At 42.5% G+C, this 21,177-nt stretch overlaps 1 protein-coding gene across 1 annotated transcript; it reads left to right on the forward strand.

Annotated features, from left to right (window-relative positions):
- Positions 1-11,133: 11,133 nt before the first annotated feature.
- zpld1a (zona pellucida-like domain containing 1a) lies at positions 11,134-20,618 on the forward strand. The gene is made up of 10 exons (XM_037467549.2): positions 11,134-11,247; positions 12,117-12,337; positions 13,064-13,245; positions 14,240-14,312; positions 15,371-15,468; positions 16,323-16,403; positions 16,487-16,658; positions 17,699-17,801; positions 19,634-19,663; positions 20,207-20,618. Exons 1-10 carry the CDS (start codon positions 11,142-11,144, stop codon positions 20,380-20,382), a joined length of 1,242 nt encoding a protein of 413 aa, XP_037323446.1. The 5' UTR covers positions 11,134-11,141; the 3' UTR covers positions 20,383-20,618.
- The last annotated feature ends 559 nt before the right edge of the window (positions 20,619-21,177 follow it).

The raw sequence follows: 21,177 nt of genomic DNA on the forward strand, positions 1-21,177 counted from the left end.
TTTAAATTTGGACAGCTTCAATGGTTCACACCAAAAGCAAAGCAAATTTTTGCCAAGCTTTACTCGCCCGACTAGTTTTTCGCTTCATCCGCGTCCCGCCTTATGCGCGCCTGGAAGGGGCTTGCCTCTGTTGCTTGTCTCCGTAAAGACTACGTTCCGCTATCCACCATGGAAATAAGTAAACGCTATTTTTGCTCTTTGTTTTTAGTGTGAATTACGCAAACGTCGGAACCACAAATGCCGTCATTTTTGGGTTCATGACCGGTTGCCCAAAATTGAAAATTACAAATCTTTCTCAGAGGGCTTTACAGCCGGTACACATGCAATATCCTCTGTCCTGAAAACAAACCCTGACATCGGCACAGGAAAAACTCAAATAATGAAAAACCCTTCCATGGAAAAAAAAGGGAAGAAACCTCAGGGGAGGGATCCCTCTCACGGGATGGAAAGGCCGCAATGGATGTCATATGTACAGAATGAACAATGTACAATACATTCAATTCCTCTAACAGAAATTATACACATGATTGCAAGTAGCAGGCCAAGTGTACGGCAGGACCACCGCAGGGGCAACCAGCATCAGATAGAACCACCATCCACAGAGGCTTCTGTGGGGAGGGAAAAGCACAAAGATGATAGCAGCAGCAGGTGTCAGCATGGCAATGGCGGAATCAGGACCAGGGTCCAGAAGGAACTACGATCTATGGAGATATGCTAGGCGAGAAAGCAAAAAAAACTGAATGAAGCTGAATCAGTGATAGGCGTTAATAAAATGTGGATTATTGTGAAGGAGTGAGTGAGAGTGAGCATATGAGAGGGGCTCGGTGTGTCCTAAGAAGTCCCCCGGCAGTCGAGGCCTTAACAGCTAGCATCCGTATAAGTAGTATCCGATAAGCATCGACTGTAGAAACTAGAGTTGAGCCGGATACTCGGCTGAACTCTAGTTTCCGGTACGGATAAAGCACTTTTGCCGAGTACGAGCATTATACGAGTAATACGAGTCAATATCTGTGCTCAGATTGAATAAAAGTCCTCATTGGGTAGCTGTCTGTGTCTGCGTTCTGTGATTGGCTGGTAGTCACAGCGCCCCTCCCCTACACACATACTGTTTGTGTTGCTGTGTCCCGCTCGGCTCACTCACACAAAGAACACTGAGAAGTGAACAGCTCTCTCTCCCTCTCTGTCGTCAGGTTCGCGGGTCTTTCGCCATAAATTTAAAGGATTTCTTCGCCTTCAGATTTATTTTTTCCATTTCAAGACAACCCGACAACTTACGGGTAAAATCTTTCATACTTCCGTGGTTGCCCCGCCCACTTCCGGGTTAGGCCCCGCCCAATCCGAGTACAGATACGGATACAGATAATTCACATGATTCAACAGATACTGATACAGATACAGATAATGCTGTACTCGCTCATCCCTAGTAGAAACCCTTGGCAGAAAGAGGAGATTCCAGTAGCAGAAATTCAAAGGTAATCAGACAATGGTCCGACAGGAGAGGGTTCTGTGTTATAAAGAATAATAATAATATAATAATAATAAAGATTGTTAAATGTTCTATCCCAATACCAAGACACAAGTCAAAGGTGTTTGTATGGAAGCGCAGAGAAGTGTGTAAGACTGCGACTCTGCTCCCTGGTTTGTACTCTGGGTCAAGGATTAATAAATCCACTAAGAAACTGGTTCATATTCTTAGAAATCAGTTGAGCTCCATCCAAAGTTGGATGGATGCCATCCCTCTATGGAAGTAAATCTGTGTCATAGGGGGTTGTGTTTTTGGGATGAGCGAGTACAGCATTATCTGTATCTGTATCAGTATCTGTTGAACCATATGAATTATCTGTATCCGTATCTGTACTCGGATTGGGCGGGGCCTAACCCGAAAGTGGGCGGGGCTTAACCCGGAAGTAGGATGTATTTTACCCGTAAGTTGTCGGGTTGTCTTGAAATGGGCTGGGCTTTAACCGTTATGCTCTTTTTTAAGCATGCAATTGACCCTTTGCAGGGAGCTTGATTAGCAGGTGACGAATATAAAACATGAACTTTGAAAACAGTGTACTGTACTGACGCATTTCTGCGGTTAAAACAGCATTCCTTCTTAATTATTGTGGTGTGTGAGTGTGTGTGTGCGTGTGAACAGAACCAGCAGACGGTAAAAAAACTCCGGCAGAGAGAGGAAAAGAGAGAGAGGTCAGTGCGTGAAGTAAAAAAACTAAAAACTTGTTCGAGCCAAAATGAAAAAAACAAAATCTCCGACAGGCAGAGATGCAACGCGAAGCCGAAGAAATCCTTTAAATTTATGGCGAAAGACCCGTGAACCTGACGACAGAGAGGGGGAGAGAGAGCTGTTCACTTCTCAGTGTTCTGTGTGTGAGCCGAGCGGGACACAGCAACACAATAAACAGTATGTGTGTAGGGGAGGGGCGCTGTGACTACCAGCCAATCACAGAACGCAGACACAGACAGCTACCCAATGAGGACTTTTATTCAATCTGAGCACAGATATTGACTCGTATTACTCGTATAATACTCGTACTCGGCAAAAGTGCTTTATCCGTACCGGATACTCGTTTCAGCCGAGTATCCGGCTCATCTCTAGTTGTGTTGGGTTCTGAAGGCCGAAGAGGAGACCACCTTCCCTTTGTTCTCGTCCAGGCAGGATACGGGGAATAAAAGGGTCGACTAGCTCAGGTTTTAAAAATCTAAAAGTATTTAATAACTAAACAAAGAGTAAGGCCTGCAATTACAATGTGAAATACAATGTGAATAGCAATATATTTTGCGAAATAGAGAATTCTCCGAAAAATTCTAACTGTTCTCCTCCCGGTTTGTCAATTCGAAAGCTCCCGCGGGGATTGTCTTTGGGGTGTATTTGAATGTCATTGGCTCCTTCTTCAATGTATCTCCTCCTGGTTCCTCTTTCGGGAAAAGATGGGAGAAATCCATAAAAGACGGCAATTAGCTTCCGTCCCTAGGTTTTAACATTACATCATGACAGGATGTTAATGTGTACAGTGTTGATATGATTTACATGACTATAAATTGTTATTGACCCTAATGCATTCACTTCATTTAACATACAAATGTAATATCTGCTATCTAACATCACACAAACTATAAAAATCGCTGTTAAAATATTCAGGCGCAAAAGAAATCATGGTTACAATATTCATCCCAAAAAATTCAGCCGTGAGAACGCCAACATCCGGGACACTAAAGTAGAGCAATCGATTCTAGATTCAAGATCAGGAGCGTGCGTCAAGCAAAAGGAGCGAGTACCCAATACACCTTCGGCTTCATATTGTAGCCATGTCCAATAATAACCGGGCCGCTAAATATTTTAACAGTTTTAGGTTGAATTTTTTTGCAGTATTTTGATGTTGAAAAACATTCAGATCCATTATTTCAATGCATAAATATTCAATGCTAGAAATTCAATCACCTTTTTATTTCAACCCTCGATGACACAGATTTACTTCCATATCCCTCCTAATCAGACCAGGCTCTCCCCAGAACGTCTTTGTACGGTGTGGGTCGGTATGGCTCCGGACACAGGCACACGACAACAGGGTGGTGAGTTTCAATATATTTATTTTGGCTGCTCTCGCTCGCAGGAACGCCGCTCGCTGGGTCGGTCTCCCTTCCCTCGCTCGCCCCCGCCTCACTGTTATGTAGGGGAGAGCACACACACACGTCATTATCCCCAGGTGATTGTTATTATTTTCACCTGGCACTGTTCCCCGAGCCACTCCCCCTCTCTCCCACCTGCAGCCGGGCTGAAACCACGCCCGCCACCACATACCCCCACCGCCCGACTTAGGCCGGGGAGTCGTCCGGCCTAGCTTACTCCCCCCCCCTCCCTCCAGCGGGCGGGAGAGGAAGTCCGCCACGACCATCTGCGTCCCCGGCCTATGGACCACCTTGAAGTTAAACGGCTGCATGGCCAGATACCACCGAGTGATCCGGGCGTTAGTATCCTTTATGGAGCCATTGGAGCGGGGCGTGGTCCGAACAGAGGGTGAATGAGCGTCCCAGGAGGTAGTAGCGCAGGGAGCCCACCGCCCACCGGATGGCCAGGCACTCCTTCTCCACCGTGCTGTACCTGGCCTCCCTCTCCGACAGTTTCCGGCTGATGTAGACCACCGGGCGGTCGACCCCCTCGACCTCCTGGGACAAAACGGCCCCCAGCCCTCTGTCCGACGCGTCGGTCTGCAGAACAAACGGGAGAGAAAAGTTAGGTGTGTGGAGGAGTGGCTCCCCACAGAGAGTCTGTTTTACCTTCTCAAACGCCCGCTGGCACTGCTCCGACCACTGGACCGGATCTGACGCACCTTTCCGGGTCAGGTCGGTCAAGGGGCTGGTGAGGTCCGCAAACCCGGCGATGAACCGTCTGTAGTAACCTGCCAGCCCCAAAAACCGCCTCACCTCCTTTTTCGTCTTGGCACGGGCAGGCTGCAATTGCCGCTGTCTTGTCTACCTGGGGACGCACCTGCCCCCCCCCAAGTGCTACCCCAAATACCGTACCTCCCTCCGTCCAACTGCACACTTCCCCGGGTTGGCGGTGAGCCCAGCCCGCCTCAGTGACTCCAGCACCGTGTCCACCCGCCGCACATGCTCCGCCCAGGTGGTGCTGTGGATAATGACATCATCCAGGTAGGCGGCTGCATACGCGGCGTGCGGGCGCAGCACCTTGTCCATGAGGCGCTGGAACGTGGCCGGGGCACCGAACAAGCCGAAGGGAAGCATGGTGAATTGGTACAAACCATACGGAGTGGAGAAAGCTGTTTTCTCTCTGGACTCTGACGACAGGGGAATCTGCCAGTAGCCCTTAGTTAAATCCAGGGTCGTAAAAAAACGTGCAGTGCCCAGCCGGTCCAGGAGTTCGTCGACCCGGGGCATTGGGTAGGCGTCGAATCGTGATACGTCGTTCACCTTGCGGTAGTCCACGCAGAACCGCACAGTCCCATCCTTCTTGGCCACCAGAACGATGGGGCTGCACCAGGCACTGTTGGACTCTTCTATTACCCCCATCTCCAACATAGCCGCCAATTCCTCCCGAACCACTTTTCTTTTGTGTTCGGGTAGTCTGTAGGGTCGTGACCTCACCGTCACCCCCGGGGGTGTCTCGATTCGGTGCGCTATCAGGTCGGTGCTGCCTGGCCGGGGGGAGAACACATCAGCAAACCGCTCCTGCAACTGGGCAATGTCTGCTCTCTGGTCCTCAGAGAGATGCCCCTCACACGAGAGCGGGGTGGGATTGGCCGCTTTTGGCACCTCCGGCCCCAGGTCCTCTCTTTCCGATACTGTGGAAATCAGAGAAACAGACTCCGCCTCCCTCCAGGGTTTCAGGAGGTTGAGGTGGTATATTTGTGTAGCCCCGCCCCTGTCAGACCGCACCACCTCATAATCAACATCCCCCACCCGGCGTGTGACCTCGAAGGGCCCTTGCCACTTAGCCAGGAGTTTTGAGTTGGAAGAAGGAAGTAATACAAGTACCTTTTCTCCCGGTGTGAATTCTCGCAGCTTGGCTCCTCTGTTGTACAGCCGCTGTTGTCGTTCCTGGGCCTGGAGCAAATTCTCCCGTGACATCCTACCCAGTGTGTGGAGCTTTGCTCGTAGGTCCAGGACGTACTGGATCTCGTTTTTCCCGGGGCTCGGACCTTCCTCCCAGCTTTCTTTAATAAGGTCCAGCACCCCTCTTGGTGATCTGCCAAACAGAAGCTCAAAGGGGGAAAACCCAGTGGAGGCCTGGGGAACCTCCCGGACTGCAAACAACAGAGGGTCAAGCCATTTATCCCAATTACGTTCATCGTCGCTAATAAATTTACGAATCATGGACTTCAGCGTCCTATTCATCCGCTCCACCAACCCGTCAGTCTGGGGATGGTAAACGCTGGTGCGGACGGACTTAATGCCCAGTAACCCGTAAAGTTCTCCCAGTGTGCGCGACATGAACGAGGTGCCCTGGTCTGTTAGAATCTCTTTCGGGATTCCAACCCGGGAGATGACCTGAAACAGTGCTTGCGCGACGCTCTTTGCAGAGATATTGCGCAATGGCACCGCCTCCGGATACCGGGTTGCATAATCCATGAGGACTAACACAAAGCGGTATCCGCGTGCGCTCCGGTGGATGCGCTCGAACGGGACCTCCACCAGCGGTAGAGGCCGCAGCGGGGCACGCGGGATGGCTGGTGAATTGACTAACTGACACTCCGGGCAGGACGCACACCAGCGGCGCGCGTCCGCCCGGATGCCTGGCCAATAAAATCGGGCCATTATCCGGTCTAGTGTTTTCCCGTATCCCATGTGACCCGCCATCGGATTATAGTGAGCCGCCTGGAAAATCATTTCCCGGCGGCTTTTCGGCACCAGCAACTGGGTGTTTTCCTGCCCCGTTTGAGTGTCACGACTCACTCTATACAGCCTGTCCCTAATCAATGAGAAGTGCGGGTACGACAGTGCTGCGTCAGGGCGCACCAAATGACCATCAATTTTTATCACCTGGTCGTAGGCTCAGTCGGTAGAGCATGAGACTCTTAATCTCAGGGTCGTGGGTTCGAGCCCCACGTTGGGCGCCACTGTACGGTGTGGGTCGGTATGGCTCCGGACACAGGCACACGACAACAGGGTGGTGAGTTTCAATATATTTATTTTGGCTGCTCTCGCTCGCAGGAACGCCGCTCGCTCGGTCGGTCTCCCTTCCCTCGCTCGCCCCCGCCTCACTGTTATGTAGGGGAGAGCACACACACACGTCATTATCCCCAGGTGATTGTTATTATTTTCACCTGGCACTGTTCCCCGAGCCACTCCCCCTCTCTCCCACCTGCAGCCGGGCTGAAACCACGCCCGCCACCACAGTCTTCCAGTGATCAATGAAGCTCACATTATTTACTGGCCAATACATGTCGTTACTGAAGGGGCCAGCGAAAACTACGGTGTCCGACATTGTTTTAACATATGTTCACACCGATTCCACGTTAACTTTAGTGACTTCTGAGCAGTGTAACCGGGAGTCATTACCGCCGACGTGAATTACAATCTTACTGTATTTACGTTTATCCTTAGCCAGCAGTTTAAGATGTCAATGTCGCCCGCTCTGGCTCCAGGTATACAAAAAACTATGGTCACTGGTTTCGCTAACTTCACGTTCCTCAAAATACCTATCACCAGAGTTGGCTTCTCAGCATGTTTGTCGCTGAGTGGGGAGAAACGGTTTGAAACGTGAAGTGGTTGGTGGTTAACCGTGTGCTTCAACTTAGACTTATGTTTACTCTGGACAGGAGCAAACGCTACATCTATGTGGTCCGCACCGACTACGGGAGATGGCTGGCTAACTACAGTAGCTATTGACTGAGCTTCCATGGTGCGGAGCCGTGCTTCTAACTCACTAAGCCTTGCATCCAACCTATCAAATATTCTACACTTTTTATATGTACCATTATCCGTAAGGGAGGCAGAGGAATAGCTAAATATGCAGAGGTGGGACAAAGTCATTGTTATGCAAGTCACAAGTAAGTCTCAAGTCGTTGCCCTCGAGTCCCGAGTCAAGTCGAGTCAAAGATGAGGCAAGTCCCAAGTCGAGTCAAAAGTCAAAGCCAACAAGTCTCAAGTCGAGTCCAAAGTCTTACCATTTTAGTTTCGAGTCATTTCAAGCCCTCTTATTACAGAAATAAAATGTATACAAATCATGTATGTCTGTAAGATGTGTATTTGTTTAAACCTCTTTATACAATGACATTAACCAAATACAGTAAGAAACAGAAAATGTAATTGTCACAAAAAATTCAATCTACGATGCTTTTGTTCATCTGGTATTCTTCATACCTGTAACAGAAGAATATGAAACAGATGTCAGAAAATCCCTTATAACCACATGTTTTATTTGAAACTACTCTTTACTCAAATCAATGTTGTGTTAATATTCATTGTCTATTGTAAACTAAGGTATACAATAATACCTTTCCGTTTATGCAATATTAAGAATATTTTCACTGCTTCAAAAGCCCAGCCTCAAGAAACCGAAGTCATATGCTTTAAAGCAAAGTGGAGACGGGGAACCCTGGGTGATGGTGCGCTGCCTCACAGACCTAGACTACGTAGGGAAGGGAAGGGTAATAGTGGATCGACTGTGACTGTGTTATAGTACTTTAAAACGGACGTAATTTCTTGACATAATGTTGGCGAGGATTTCCATCGGAGTCTGAATCCGGGTTAAAAAATCCCGATTTTTGTAAGCATGAACGAGCTGTCTCGTTGATACGGTAAAATGCTAGTGAGTTACGGTACATTCGATAAGGTGCTCAGCATTTGTTCAAAACTTACCTTTCTCCTTGTGCAACTTCAGGTGTCGAACAAAGTTGGACGTTGTGGCAGCTCCGTCTGTAATTTTCGACCCGCATGTTTTGCATATAGCAACTCGTTTTTTGTTGACTACCTCGTGATTTTTATAGCCAAACGAAACTTCGGTATCATTCTTCCAACTGGCGCGTTGTTGCGCTTCATTGGTTGTGTTGGTCGTGCAGGCAGCGCTCTCTGCATACAGGTGGAACACATTTTTTTGACAGATGCAGATAAACAGAGCGGCGCGGACGTGTGAAAATGTTTTCCCCCAGTTTTCATGGGAAGTAGCAAGTCTTCTCGAGTCAAAAGGCTCGAGTCCAAGTGAAGTCACGAGTCATCGATGTTAAAGTCCAAGTCGAGTTGCAAGTCTTTGTACGTTTTGTCGAGTCGAGTCTGAAGTCATCAAATTCATGACTCGAGTCCAAGTCACATGACTCGAGTACACCTCTGTAAATATGTGACACACCCAACAAGGAAGAGCAGGAGAGGTAGGAAGGGAAGACATCACAAGGTTAGCTGTTAAACAAATGCTAATAGAGGTAGCGTTAACGTCTAAGCAACTATTTGATTGAATGAAAAAGTGCTAGACGGTGAGGCGTTTAACGACACTCCTACGGAAAAATATCACGACACAATCAACTTGCAAGCTAGAGCTTCGAAAAAGTTCAATGACATCAGACACGCTGGCAACAGGAAGTGACACAATACGCTTACCGTTCAGGACTGATCGGAGGGAGCGTTTCTGTTTCCTTGACCGAGCCTATGCAACGGTCCCAATGCACTGCCACAAGAAAATGAACAAAACTCTCCAAGAGAACTCCTTACTCCCGAGTCCTTATAAGGATTCGTTCAAAACGAATTGTTCAAGAACAACACATCATTACTCAACACTGATGAAATGAATTGTTACCAAGTTGGTGCTGTTTATCTCATATGTTCTTTAGATTGTTTTACCAGGATCTATTCTAATTTCTATGAATATGTAGATGTGTTATAACATGAGCAGCCATAACAAACAACACATGGTCAACCTGAAGCTGGGCATTCACTTCAAAAAGTGCACAAGATTTATCGACAAGTCCCCCTTCAGCCGAGTACAATGGTTTTAGATTTTACATTGTCAGTCTGTGCAAAGGGATGAAAAGTCATACAATTGTGTCTTAAGCCTCTATCTTTGCCAGGTTTTATGGATTAAGACTCTGCAGCTGATGAGACTAACTAACATACAGAGTGAAAAAAGGAGTTCTACATTAATTATGTGTTGAGGCCCTCTGGATGATAATCATTCAGAATTGGAATGAATGTCAATCTTGACAAGATGTTGGTTGGAAACCTTTGAAAAATGGATTGATATGAATTACAGTGACTGCTGAAAAAACATCAAACATAAAGGCCAAATATCCTATTAATCAGCTGAGATAAACAAGGCAAGTGCTAATTACACCTGATTAACTTTGCTCTGAAGATTTCAGAAAAAAATAGAAAATGTAAACTTCAACACACACAAAAATTGTCATCAACAGTGAAAGCGATGATGTTCTGCCGGATTGATTGTTTGGGGGGGGAAATAATATTGCTTATGACATGTGGAAAACAAAAATCCATATGGCTGGGCATTCAAACGGTTACTACTGAGGACAGTGACCAAACAAGTGTCTGTTTTTTTCTAAATTGGATTTACAAAAAAATACTCAAGACTTGCTCAAAACAATGTAATTTCTATCTCGTATTTCCTATTGACAGGATACCTGTGTATCCTCTGGTTGGCTCACACTGCAGCAAGCCCCTCACACATTCTGCCATCCATATGGAAGATGGGACAGCGAGGATCGGCTAATCCCTTTAAACTCCATTACCTTTTCCTTTTTTCTCTACTCTCTTCATTTGCTGGGAGTCCAGTAACCAGGAATCAAAGTTTGAAGATCGGCCCAGGGGGAAAGAAACAACTCAGTCAGCAGTCCAAGGCCACTGCAGCGATGAAAAGATAATTCTCCCCCCCACCGTCGCTGGACCTCATGCGGCGTCAAACCATTTGTGAGCAGTGACACAGCCAGATTGGGCCGAAAGGATATGAGTGGGAAACTTCAAAACCTGCTCATGTTTCTGCAAATGTGAAAGGATTTGTATAACACATTCAGATTTGATGGACTTTCCCATGTTCATTCTGGACAGCCCTTTTTTGTTGACATGTTCAAATAATGAATCGCTTATGTGTAGATCCCTTATTCCCCCACCCCCTGCTCGCGACGCCTATTCCTAGTTGTTGGGTAGGGATGCTGTGCAGACCATTCCATCGTCTGTTCCGAGCTTATGGAGAACCACAGACTTGCTGGCTTTCAGGAACTAGGGTGAGTGATTCTACTTTTCGAAGAGGGGCAATTTGTCTTTTTTTTACTCCAAGCTGTCTGGAATTTTCCGCTTTTAGAGGTGGAGAGGTATGTACAAACTTGGTGGATTACTTCTTTAAATTTCCTGTTTCCTGACTGAAACTGTGATTATGTGATAAGAGATCATCACAAGACAATGATATGTGCTCACAGAGATAAGTTATTATCCTTTGACGAAACAGTGGTTGTTATCAGAACATTATCCAGCATCATTCTCATAATGTTGCTCCCAGATCTACATATCTCTAAAGATAATTCCATGTGACAGTCAGAACTTTTGCAAGATAATGGAAATTTCTGAGGAAACCGTAGTCTCAGACATTAGGACTATATCAAGTTTCCCTCAGTCTATTTGACTGGTAAACAGTGTTTCTTACACTATGTGCATTTTCTTGCTCTTCTTCAGGTGCTGAAATGGAACATATATTTTTGATTCTTTTGCTATTTAGTAAGGCTTCATCAATTGGAGCTCAATTCAATGGATACAACTGTGATGCCAACTTTCACAGCCGTTTCCCCGGTGAGGAACTACGTGGATGGAATTTAAATACGATAGATTGATACAGATATATATATATATATATATAAGGCTGTCAAAAATAAAACTAATTCATCTCACATTTTGAATTTCATTAATCTAGATTAATAACAATTCCATTTTTTTTATCTTATCAATTTAAACCAGCTGGAGTTTTTCCTTTGCCGATGTGAGGGTTTCGAGAAAGAGGATGTTGCATGTGTACACTGTAAAGCCCTCTAAGGCAAATTTGTGATTTGGGGTTATACAAAATAAAAATAATTGAATTGAATTAATCACTTTATAAAGTGTGTATTTTAGACACAGTCTTTTTTAATTGTGTCTTGATTTGTAATTTTTACTTTTTAACACAAAACTACATACATGGTCATCTCCAAGGGAGAATTCAATCGGGTGGAACACGGGCAGTGTGCTGTGTTGAACTCTAGATCATTTAACAGGCTGTGTTCAGAGTGCTCAACAATCTTCCGACATTTAGCTCGGACATTTTCCAAAGATGGAAGTAGCCTAGCAGCAACCAACATGTTACTATCAGTGCCTCTAGTGGTCCGTTTGCTACTCATCCCCATTCTGTTTGATACGTTGAGGAACTCCTCTGCACAATTCTCCGCTGTATGTTGTGCCTCTGTTTACTTTACTTTCAATGCATTAATTTTGTCCACAATAATCTCATAGATTAATGCGTAAACTTTGACAGCCCTAATATATATATATATGTAAAAAAAACGATATTATATCAAAACTAATGAATAAACATTTCAATTATTTGATTTCAATAAACAAAATATATCAAATATCTTGTAACTCATTTGATTGTCTTTCTGAACGTATCTTGTGTGTGTGTTTTGCAGCGGAGAGGGATATCAGTGTCTACTGTGGGGTACAAACCATCACCCTCAAGATCAACTTCTGCCCTGTCCTCTTTTCTGGCTATACAGACACCGACATGGCCCTCAATGGTCGCCATGGGGACGCCCATTGCCGTGGTTTCATTAATAACAACACTTTTCCCACAGTGGTAATTTTTAGTATCAGCCTGGCAACTCTGGAGTCCTGTGGCAATTCCCTGGTGGTAAGAAAAGCAGGAATGGTGAAATTCATTAGTAGAATTTGAAGGCAGTAGAACTGTCACCATAACTGACACTGTTACGAATGGAATTGAATCGGTTATACTGTTAGAAATGTTAGTACAAATAGTTTTGAGAAAACATTGTCAAGACTAATGTAAATATAGTTTACTATAAAACCTGGGCTATGTAGTTTATTTGATGTAGGGTGATTTGCTGAAAATTATCATGAAATGAATCACAGTCTCAGATGACTTTGTGTGACTGAGTTACCTTTGCAACATTTTGTATGATGAAGTTTACATGATGAACAATGATGAATGATGAATGTAGAAAATTCTACAGATAAAGGCCTCCCAGTCATTTGTTTCTTTATATAAGCCGGTTCACAGTATCCAGGTTTAGACATGGACAATTTGTGTTTATCCTACAAATTGATAACTGGGCTGCTGTTTGGTCCTTGAGGCTGTCAGGGTAACAAGTTAAAACACGTGTTTTTAAGATTAAATGTGAATTTGTTTTGAGCGAGCTGTCTCTCATCGAGCAATTAGCAATGGGATGGTTTCTGGATGGTCTTGGCTGAGATGGAAAGGGATCTATTTGGGGATTAGTGAGGTGACTTAATATGCTCTGTGGTATGAATCCTTATCAGCCCTGTTCCGGTCCGGTGTGCGCCGGTGGTTGGTTAAAAGCAGGAGGAGTGTCACTCATATTGGTTTTGTACACCTCAGGTCTCCACAGCTCAAGGACCCAACGCTTATGGTAACCTTTCACTGGTGCAGATTGGAAACATTTCAGGGTATATCGACACACCAGATCCTCCCACCATCATCAGCTACCTGCCAGGTCTGCTTTACAAGTTCAGCTGCAGTTACCCGCTGGAATACCTAGTGAACAACACACAGCTGGCCTCGTAAGTCTCCCTTCCACTTTTACATTGGTTTGAACAGGCTCTAGTGGGTTGCTACAGAGAGTCAGCAAGCCAGCCATTGAAATGAGTTAAACTGATACAAATACAATGAGAAAAAGTTATAGAGGGAAGTTTAGGCTACTAAAATACAAGGGGTGGACAAGATACCACTGTCCTTTCTAAAAACCTATGGTGTCTGAATCTGTCTCTGAAGATGTCCTTTGGAATCATTTTGGAATCATTCAACATTATGCCACCAAAGTAAAAAAAAAAGAAAGATCACCTCCATTACATAATTAATGTACAAATTGAGTTGACGTTGGACAGAATATGTACTCTAATTTAGAGCAACTCCACCACAAAATGCATTATAAAAAATAACACGGATCTGCATCATCATGTTTGTCATGATTTTTACTATCTCATATATTTTGTGCTCAAGTTGTGTCCACCTCCTGTATCTGACAATCTCTGAATAAGGTAGGGAAAGAAAATAGATTTTCCAGAACCAATGTTCACAACTTGGCTGAACTCAAATAAGCTAATATCGATAAAAAAAGTTTTTAAGGTAAATGTGTAAATTCAGATTACACTCCTCTCAACATGTCAACAGCGGAGAAAATAACTCATAGGTAACGGTGCTCACAGTGCAATCAGCGCTAATAACAGCTACTGCAACAGTGTTGACCTTGGGGGGAATCAGAGGATAGGTACTACACTTCATGATATCACTGTTGGCTGGGATAATGTTATCAGCGAACCAGTGGGGCACTTTCCCATGCGCTAACTTCATAACACAAAGTGTAACAAGTTCATTCTTCTTCATTCTTCGTTAATATTGTGAATATCAGCACATACGATCAAGGCTGACAGAATGTTAGAAAGAAAGAATGTAGAAGAAAGTTAACTACCATTCTGGGAAATATCACTTACAATATTGAAACCACCGTACAAAATTATTTTGGCAGCTTTAATCTTTTTTTTATCTTTATTGAAGGTCAGCAGCTGCCATCTCAGTAAAGGAAAGCAATGGTACTTTCATCAGCACTCTGAATCTACTTCTTTACAATGTAAGTTCACGTCAGTCGAGTCAAAATATGTTATTTTGCTGCACAGCAGGGGACCTTACAGGCAGCTGCACTGGAGACAGAGTCATATACCAAAGCTGTAATGAGTCAGCAAGCATCAAAGAGCATGTTGAGCTTTGCATGAATCTGAACTTTTTTAATCTGTAATTTCAAATTTCTCTGAGGAGAATGATCAATATATGAGACGGGAAGGTTCAGAAAGCCTTTATTACTGTCCGTGTAAGCAGCAATTTACCATTAATCCTGTGATTGGAGAAGCTTATTCTCAATTCACATCCAAATTCATGTCAAGCCATATGCTAGATTTAGTCTATTTAAATCAGGGGTGTCAAACTCATTTCAGGTTTGGGCCAGATACACTGCCGAGGCCACTGACGATCGGGGGGGAAGCAAAACAATACGTGGACAATAAATATCAGAGCCAAGAGCAGCGAGTGTAGTCAACTACTGCTGCTAACACATCCCGTCGGACCAGGATTATCTATTTATATCCGTTAATGCACTTTTCACCTCTTGTTACCCTTGTAACCGCTGTCATAACAGACGATTTGCGTGAAAATCCACGTACTTCCAGTTTAGCGGCCACGCTTCGTATTTTCATTTCATGGGAAAAACCACCCCAAAACATTAACGGAGTAAAAAGTTGTTGGTATGTTTTTTTACGGTAAAAGGGACGATGATAAGGTACACAACGAAAGTTGAAACAAGCGGTATGTAATACAGACTGTGAGGCGCACTTTCGGGGGCCCGCGAATGCGCGTCGTCACACGGAGAGTGCATTGTGGGATTTGTAGTATTATGATGATGCGTGCGATATACCGGCGGGCTAAAGATAATTCATTCACGGGCCGGATATGGCCATGAGTTTGACACATGTGATTTAAATCAAACACTAATGAAAGGGGTAGGGCGGTACCAGACAATAAATGTGAAGGGGTTTGTGAATTCTAATGAAGCTGAATAAAACCTCCTTGACAGGATGAAGGGAATGGGTCGGGAAATGACAAACTTGATGAAATGCTATTGTGGTTTTTGTTTAGGATTCAACATACATTCAGCAGTTGACCATCCCCATGGCAGGACTGACCTTAAAGACCCGAGTGTTTGCAGCTGTAAAAGCCACTAACCTGGATAGAAGGTATTCAATCAAAACCATATCCATGAATAAGTCACTTCCTATCAGTGGTTCCTAAACTTGGGGGGGGCGGGGGAGAAACTCTCCACACCTCTACCATGCCTCTTCCCGCATCCCTATAAATACAAAACGGAACCCACCCACTCACTCTTGCATTCCTCAGCAGAAACAATATGCACTCTAGTTCTTCAAGATAAGCTCTTGGCTCTGGTGTGGATTGCGAGATAAATCCAAACCCTTAGAACATTTTTCTCACAAGACATTAAAGCTTACAGTTCTCCAACTCCATTATCCAGCAGGCCAGTTTTCTTTCGTCTCTTTAGCACCTACACCTCCAAAGCCTATATCAGCATCATTCGTTAGATTTCCCATTACAAATGGTATAGATAAAAAGAAAATGAACATCTACCATAGTAAGATCATACCATTTGCAAAGTCCTACAGACACTTCCTCCATATCTGTGCGTCCATAGACCACGTCTGTGCAGTGTATCCTCACAACCCCACTTTGACTAACCTAGATAAGCACCTTTTCACAAACTCTAAGGGCTAATACAAAGCAACATAGAATCAATAGAAACCAAAATAACATCAATCAAACCAATAAGAGATAGACGCATACACATTCAAATTTCAGCCCTTGCTCCAGAACTTTAAACCACCATTATATGGATACAATTTATTGTATAAAATGTTGTAATAGACATCTGTCGACCCAATACAAAGATCTTCATAAGGAGACCTGAACATTGTGCCATATAAGTGTTTCAGTAACCCTTTAAATCACTATCTATGGGATCTCAATTGCATTTCAATTCATAAACTCAGCATTTACTAATTTATTTAATGTTAAATAGATGGAATGTTTTAATGGACTACTGTTACACCACACCCTCTGGAAACCCCAACGATGACCTCCGCTACGATCTTTTCTTTAGGTAACTAAATCTAAGATTTGTTTTACATTTTATGTTCTATTTGTGTTTCTGTTTCTAATAACATTTTCGGATTTTCCCTCAAGCTGTGAAAAAGATGCCCAGACCTCAGTCTTTGAAAATGGAAAGAGCCAAATGGGCCGCTTTGCCTTCGAAGTATTCCGCTTTGTAAAGCACAAGAATCAGAAGATGTCCACAGTCTTCCTACACTGTGTCACCAAACTGTGTCGAGCAGATGACTGTCCAATGCTCATGCCAGTGAGAACAACAAAGGAGACTTTCACACATAGCATGAAATATTATTACGATTAATTTTACATTTTTAGAATAGTTATAAAGATTTATTTTTGAAGATATAAAAATATACATTTTGTCAATACCTCTCATATTCCCACCTACGGCTCCATCAGACTTCAAATTTCCCAAGACATCGAACATACTCAAACACATAAATCATCAATGGTTGAAAGTAACCAACTTCATTTTCTTATCTATTGTTCTAGTAAAATTTTAAGGTCTTGTAATTGTGTGTTGTGTGTATTTTGATTTACTATTAGCTTCCACACAACTAAATTTCAAACGGAAATGTTATACTTTTTACTTCACTAGAATATTTGGACAAATAGAAAGATTTTGGTGTAGCTAAAGTTTTCCAAACAAAACATATTCTTAAAAAATCAAACAGTAAAATTGTGAACATCAACTCCAGTATTATACATCAAATATAAAAGAATAACAATATAACAACAGTGATTCTGAATGACTATTTTGGCCTTTGCTTCCGTAATTACATTTTGCTGTAATAATTTAATAATTGTAACGCAGTACTTGGAGTATTTCTACATTATTGTAATGATACTTTTACTTAAGTAAAGGAATTGAGTACTTCGACCACTGATAACCAGACAAGATCAATTGTCTCAGTTAGAATGGCAGGCCATCCTTAAGTTTCTACAAAAGAAAATCTGAGTTTCAAGTAATCATTCAACAAATGATTACATTATTAAAGTGCCAGGATGTATATATTATTTAAAGGTGTTTACTACTTTTGGAAAATTTATTTCCAGTCAGACATCCTTTTTATTTTATTTGATAATAGAAAAAAGCGTTAAAACAATGCTTTATCAAGACCTAATTGACATTGGTTTATAAAAGTTGTCATACTACGGATTGATCCTTGCCTGTATATATATATGCATATATATATATATATATTTTGATTATAGAAATTGATGAGAAAAAAATAATGTGTTATTGCAACACATTCCACTACCGTATCTCTTTTGGCCTTTTTACAGATCTGTGGCAGCAGGAAAAAGAGAGACGTTGCTGAGGGAAACAAGTTAAACGCTGCATCTGGAAATGCTGTCCTGACTGCTGGGCCAATCATCACTCGGAGTGGTACAGTTTCGGAAATTTCTTTCTCACACCACAGGAGTTCTGTACCGACTTATCCCCAATTGTCCCCTCCCAACAATCAGAACCTTGTTACGTACCAGATTATTTGGTAATGTGAGCTTTTTACGAATCTGATTTTAAATCTTCCAGTGTGCAGCCTTTTTTCAACAGTACTGTTAATATCCAACATCAACTGGGGTATTATTATGAATGTCACTGCTTTTTGCTGATAAGACCAGCCCTGTTCCACAACCAAGTGCTAGGATTGGGCAGACGTCCATGCCTTGTGTTGCACCTGTCACCTCAGCACCGGCCACCTCAGCACCGGCGGATATCTCCGCTCCACCGGACTGCGAGTAAAGAGGGAAGGGTGTATGGGGGGAGCATTGCATAGAAAACCCGGCGCACGGGTCGCCAGTCCGCTTCAAAGTTAGCCTACGGGTTATTGCTCTCAACCTCTATAGTCAACTTAGAAAACTTCGCTAATCACGACAAATACCACCCAGAACGTATTCTGTGTCCCTCCCTGTGTGTTAAGAGGTGTGGAGTGAGTGGGTGCAAGTGTCCATAGTGGATTTACCTCACTCTGACCCAGGGGCTCAACGGAGTCCTCTGCTCAGCCCCTCCGAGGATGGCAGTGGGTCTCAATGAAGAAACTTAAAAAAAAATCTTCAAAGGCTCAGAGCGTAATTGGTTTTATTTACTTCAGAATAAAAACTCTAAAACAAGTTAGAGAAAGCTAATAATAAAATGTCGAACAAAAAACGGCGATAAAGGTGTGGATAACTTGAGAAAAACATGACAGAGTCAGGTTCTCTATCACCGTCCTGCAAAAAGCATGAACCACCTCACAAACCAACAACAACCTCAAAAAAGCCCTCTTCTCCTGTCGAACTGTCCCTTTTATAATGCCAGACAGTCCGGAGATTCAGGAACGTCCCCAGAAAGGCATGGAGAAGGGGGAAAAAAACCTTCACGACCTCTGAGGCCATCAAGTGTACACCTCCACAATATATATATATATTGCGTTTGACAGTTTTAGGTGACATGCACATATAAAAATAAGAAACACAAAGATCACCTAAAAATAAATAGGTGTGTCAATAAGGATGACAATATACTTCTTATAATACCTAGGTTAAGACTAGGTAAAACTACAGAGCATATTTGTATATGTACTCCATACTTGGCTGATTACATTATCAAAAATTATTATAGATTATTATAGATTAAAATATTCGGATTTATGAGTCCACACTTAAATCTCAAACCCTTAATAGTTCTTTGTCCTCAAAATTCATATAACAGCATTATCAATTTTGCATATTATGCTATCCTCTCAAAAGTACTAAATAGCTATATATATATGGAATTTTCTATACAAGCTCAGTGTATTTTGTTAACATCTTCTTTTCTAAGAGATCAGGTTTATGTTTCTTAATAATAGCTTGTAGCTCTTGATATTACAATATTTTAGATCTGAGAAAGCAAAATCTGTGAACATTGACCTTATTTGTGTGACCCAACCTAATTTCAAAATTGATTGAAGCTGTTTTTTTAATTATTTCAAACTCCATAAGTATTATTTTTCTGTGATTTCTAACAGCTCCATGTGTTTTTTAACTGAATTGATTTTCAGAATGGTAAGTTCATGTAGTGCTTGAAACCTCAGGTGGTTGAGTGATGGTGAAAAGTTACATGTATCTGGGCTACCTAGAGGGTTGGAGAGTGCTGGAAGCCGTCCTATTGACTCATGTGCTGTACAAGAAATGAGCACACAAAACTGAACAGTTTGCAAGTGTCGCTGTTCCACTCAAATGTCCTTTTTTTCACAGATGAAACGCCAACCAACAATTCTCAACTGGGTAAGTATGTAACTGAGTAAGCCTCCAAATCAGGAATCTCCATTACCTTTAGGACTATTATATCATATAATCCTGTCATATTTGATAGATGTTATAAACTACCCAGCCTTTACTCATTTTTTGCACTCTATATGGCTGGCTTCACAACACCATAAACAGTCATTGGTTGCAACTGAGTGTAATACAGTTGTTAGATTCGTATTTGATCTGTTTTGATTCTAATGCCGTTGATGAAATTTGCTGTTATGATTCTTTCCCTTGATTGTTCAATGATGATGCTGTTTGACTGGTTTTAGATTTTGCTGAATTATTTTCTGCTAGTTGATCGTAGTTGAGCTGGAAATATATCATCTTGACAAGTTTTGTAATTTAGTTTTTAAAGAAAAACAAACTAATAACAAATACATTGAACTGTGAAACGCTCTTTGCATCACTAATACTGAGATTATTTTTCCTTAAAATTTGGCATTTAAGTTGAAGTGTTAAAAAGGTGGAAGAAATTAGAACGTATTTGATTGCCTCTTTGTGTTTTTGTTGTTCTAGCCCATCTGAAAACTCCAGTGTTTCAGATGAACACAGTGACAAGCGCGCTCATCTCCGGAGTGATCATTCTGGCCGTCATGAGTGTTTGCTTTTTCATCTTCTCCCTCACTCTTCTCAAAGGCAAAAGTGCTCCTGTCAGCACCCTGTCTGGAGTCCGAAACCCAGCCTTCAACTGAGGACGTAAAGCAACTCACTACAAACCTCTACAACCAAAAATAAGATTGTAAAACATGATGTAACATCATTTTGACAAGAGAATGAAAGCTAAATGTTGATGTAGATCTGTGCAATGCGCATTAATGTAGAAGTAAAGCCTTTGACGTTGTCCTGTACTCTGTGTTTCAGCCATGTGGCAGGCTAGTCCTCAAACTGCCTGTTATTATTTGCTATGCAGCTTTGACTGACATTAATTAAATACCTCAGCTATACAGATAAGCTCAAGATCAAGCTATTCAGTGAATTAACAGAAATCATGCTTGGATCTTAGCGTAACTTTTTCTCAACATTTCTAACTTTTAAAAGTGTATTTATATAATAATTAGAACAAATCTTTATTAATATTGCTACATATTAGTGAGTCTTGTGATTAATCATTTGAGAAGCCTGTTCTATCTAAATATGTATTTAACTCATTCTTAAAATAGTTTCTGAAATGTGGAAAAAATGAATGTTTAATTTGTACATGTGCCCAATGTACCCATGTAAAATGTGTATAACTCTTATAAACTCTTATGATGCTATTGATGAAATTGTGTACAATTGTGCATATTGCAAATATTACGCTGTGATTAAAACATGCCCTGTGTCATATTTCTAAACATACAGTATGAATTTCCTCATGTTCCCGATTGGAGAATTTTAATCGAAGACAATAGGGAGGATGATGAGGTCAGAGGTATTTCAGTAAAAAATTCAAAAGGGCATTGTTTTCCCAGGTGTGTCTGCACTAGTGTTAAAAGCTGTTAGCTTTG

This window comes from Pungitius pungitius, chromosome 16, assembly GCF_949316345.1.
Source record: "Pungitius pungitius chromosome 16, fPunPun2.1, whole genome shotgun sequence".
Classification (NCBI taxonomy): Eukaryota; Metazoa; Chordata; class Actinopteri; order Perciformes; family Gasterosteidae; genus Pungitius; species Pungitius pungitius.

Coding starts and splice junctions, on each gene's coding strand:
- zpld1a (XM_037467549.2), top strand. CDS start 11,142: ATGGAACATATATTTTTGATTCTTTTGCTATTTAGTAAGGCTTCATCA. Junction 16,404..16,486: donor CGCTACGATCTTTTCTTTAG/GTAACTAAATCT, acceptor TTTTCCCTCAAG/CTGTGAAAAAGATGCCCAGA. Junction 16,659..17,698: donor ACTGTCCAATGCTCATGCCA/GTGAGAACAACA, acceptor GCCTTTTTACAG/ATCTGTGGCAGCAGGAAAAA.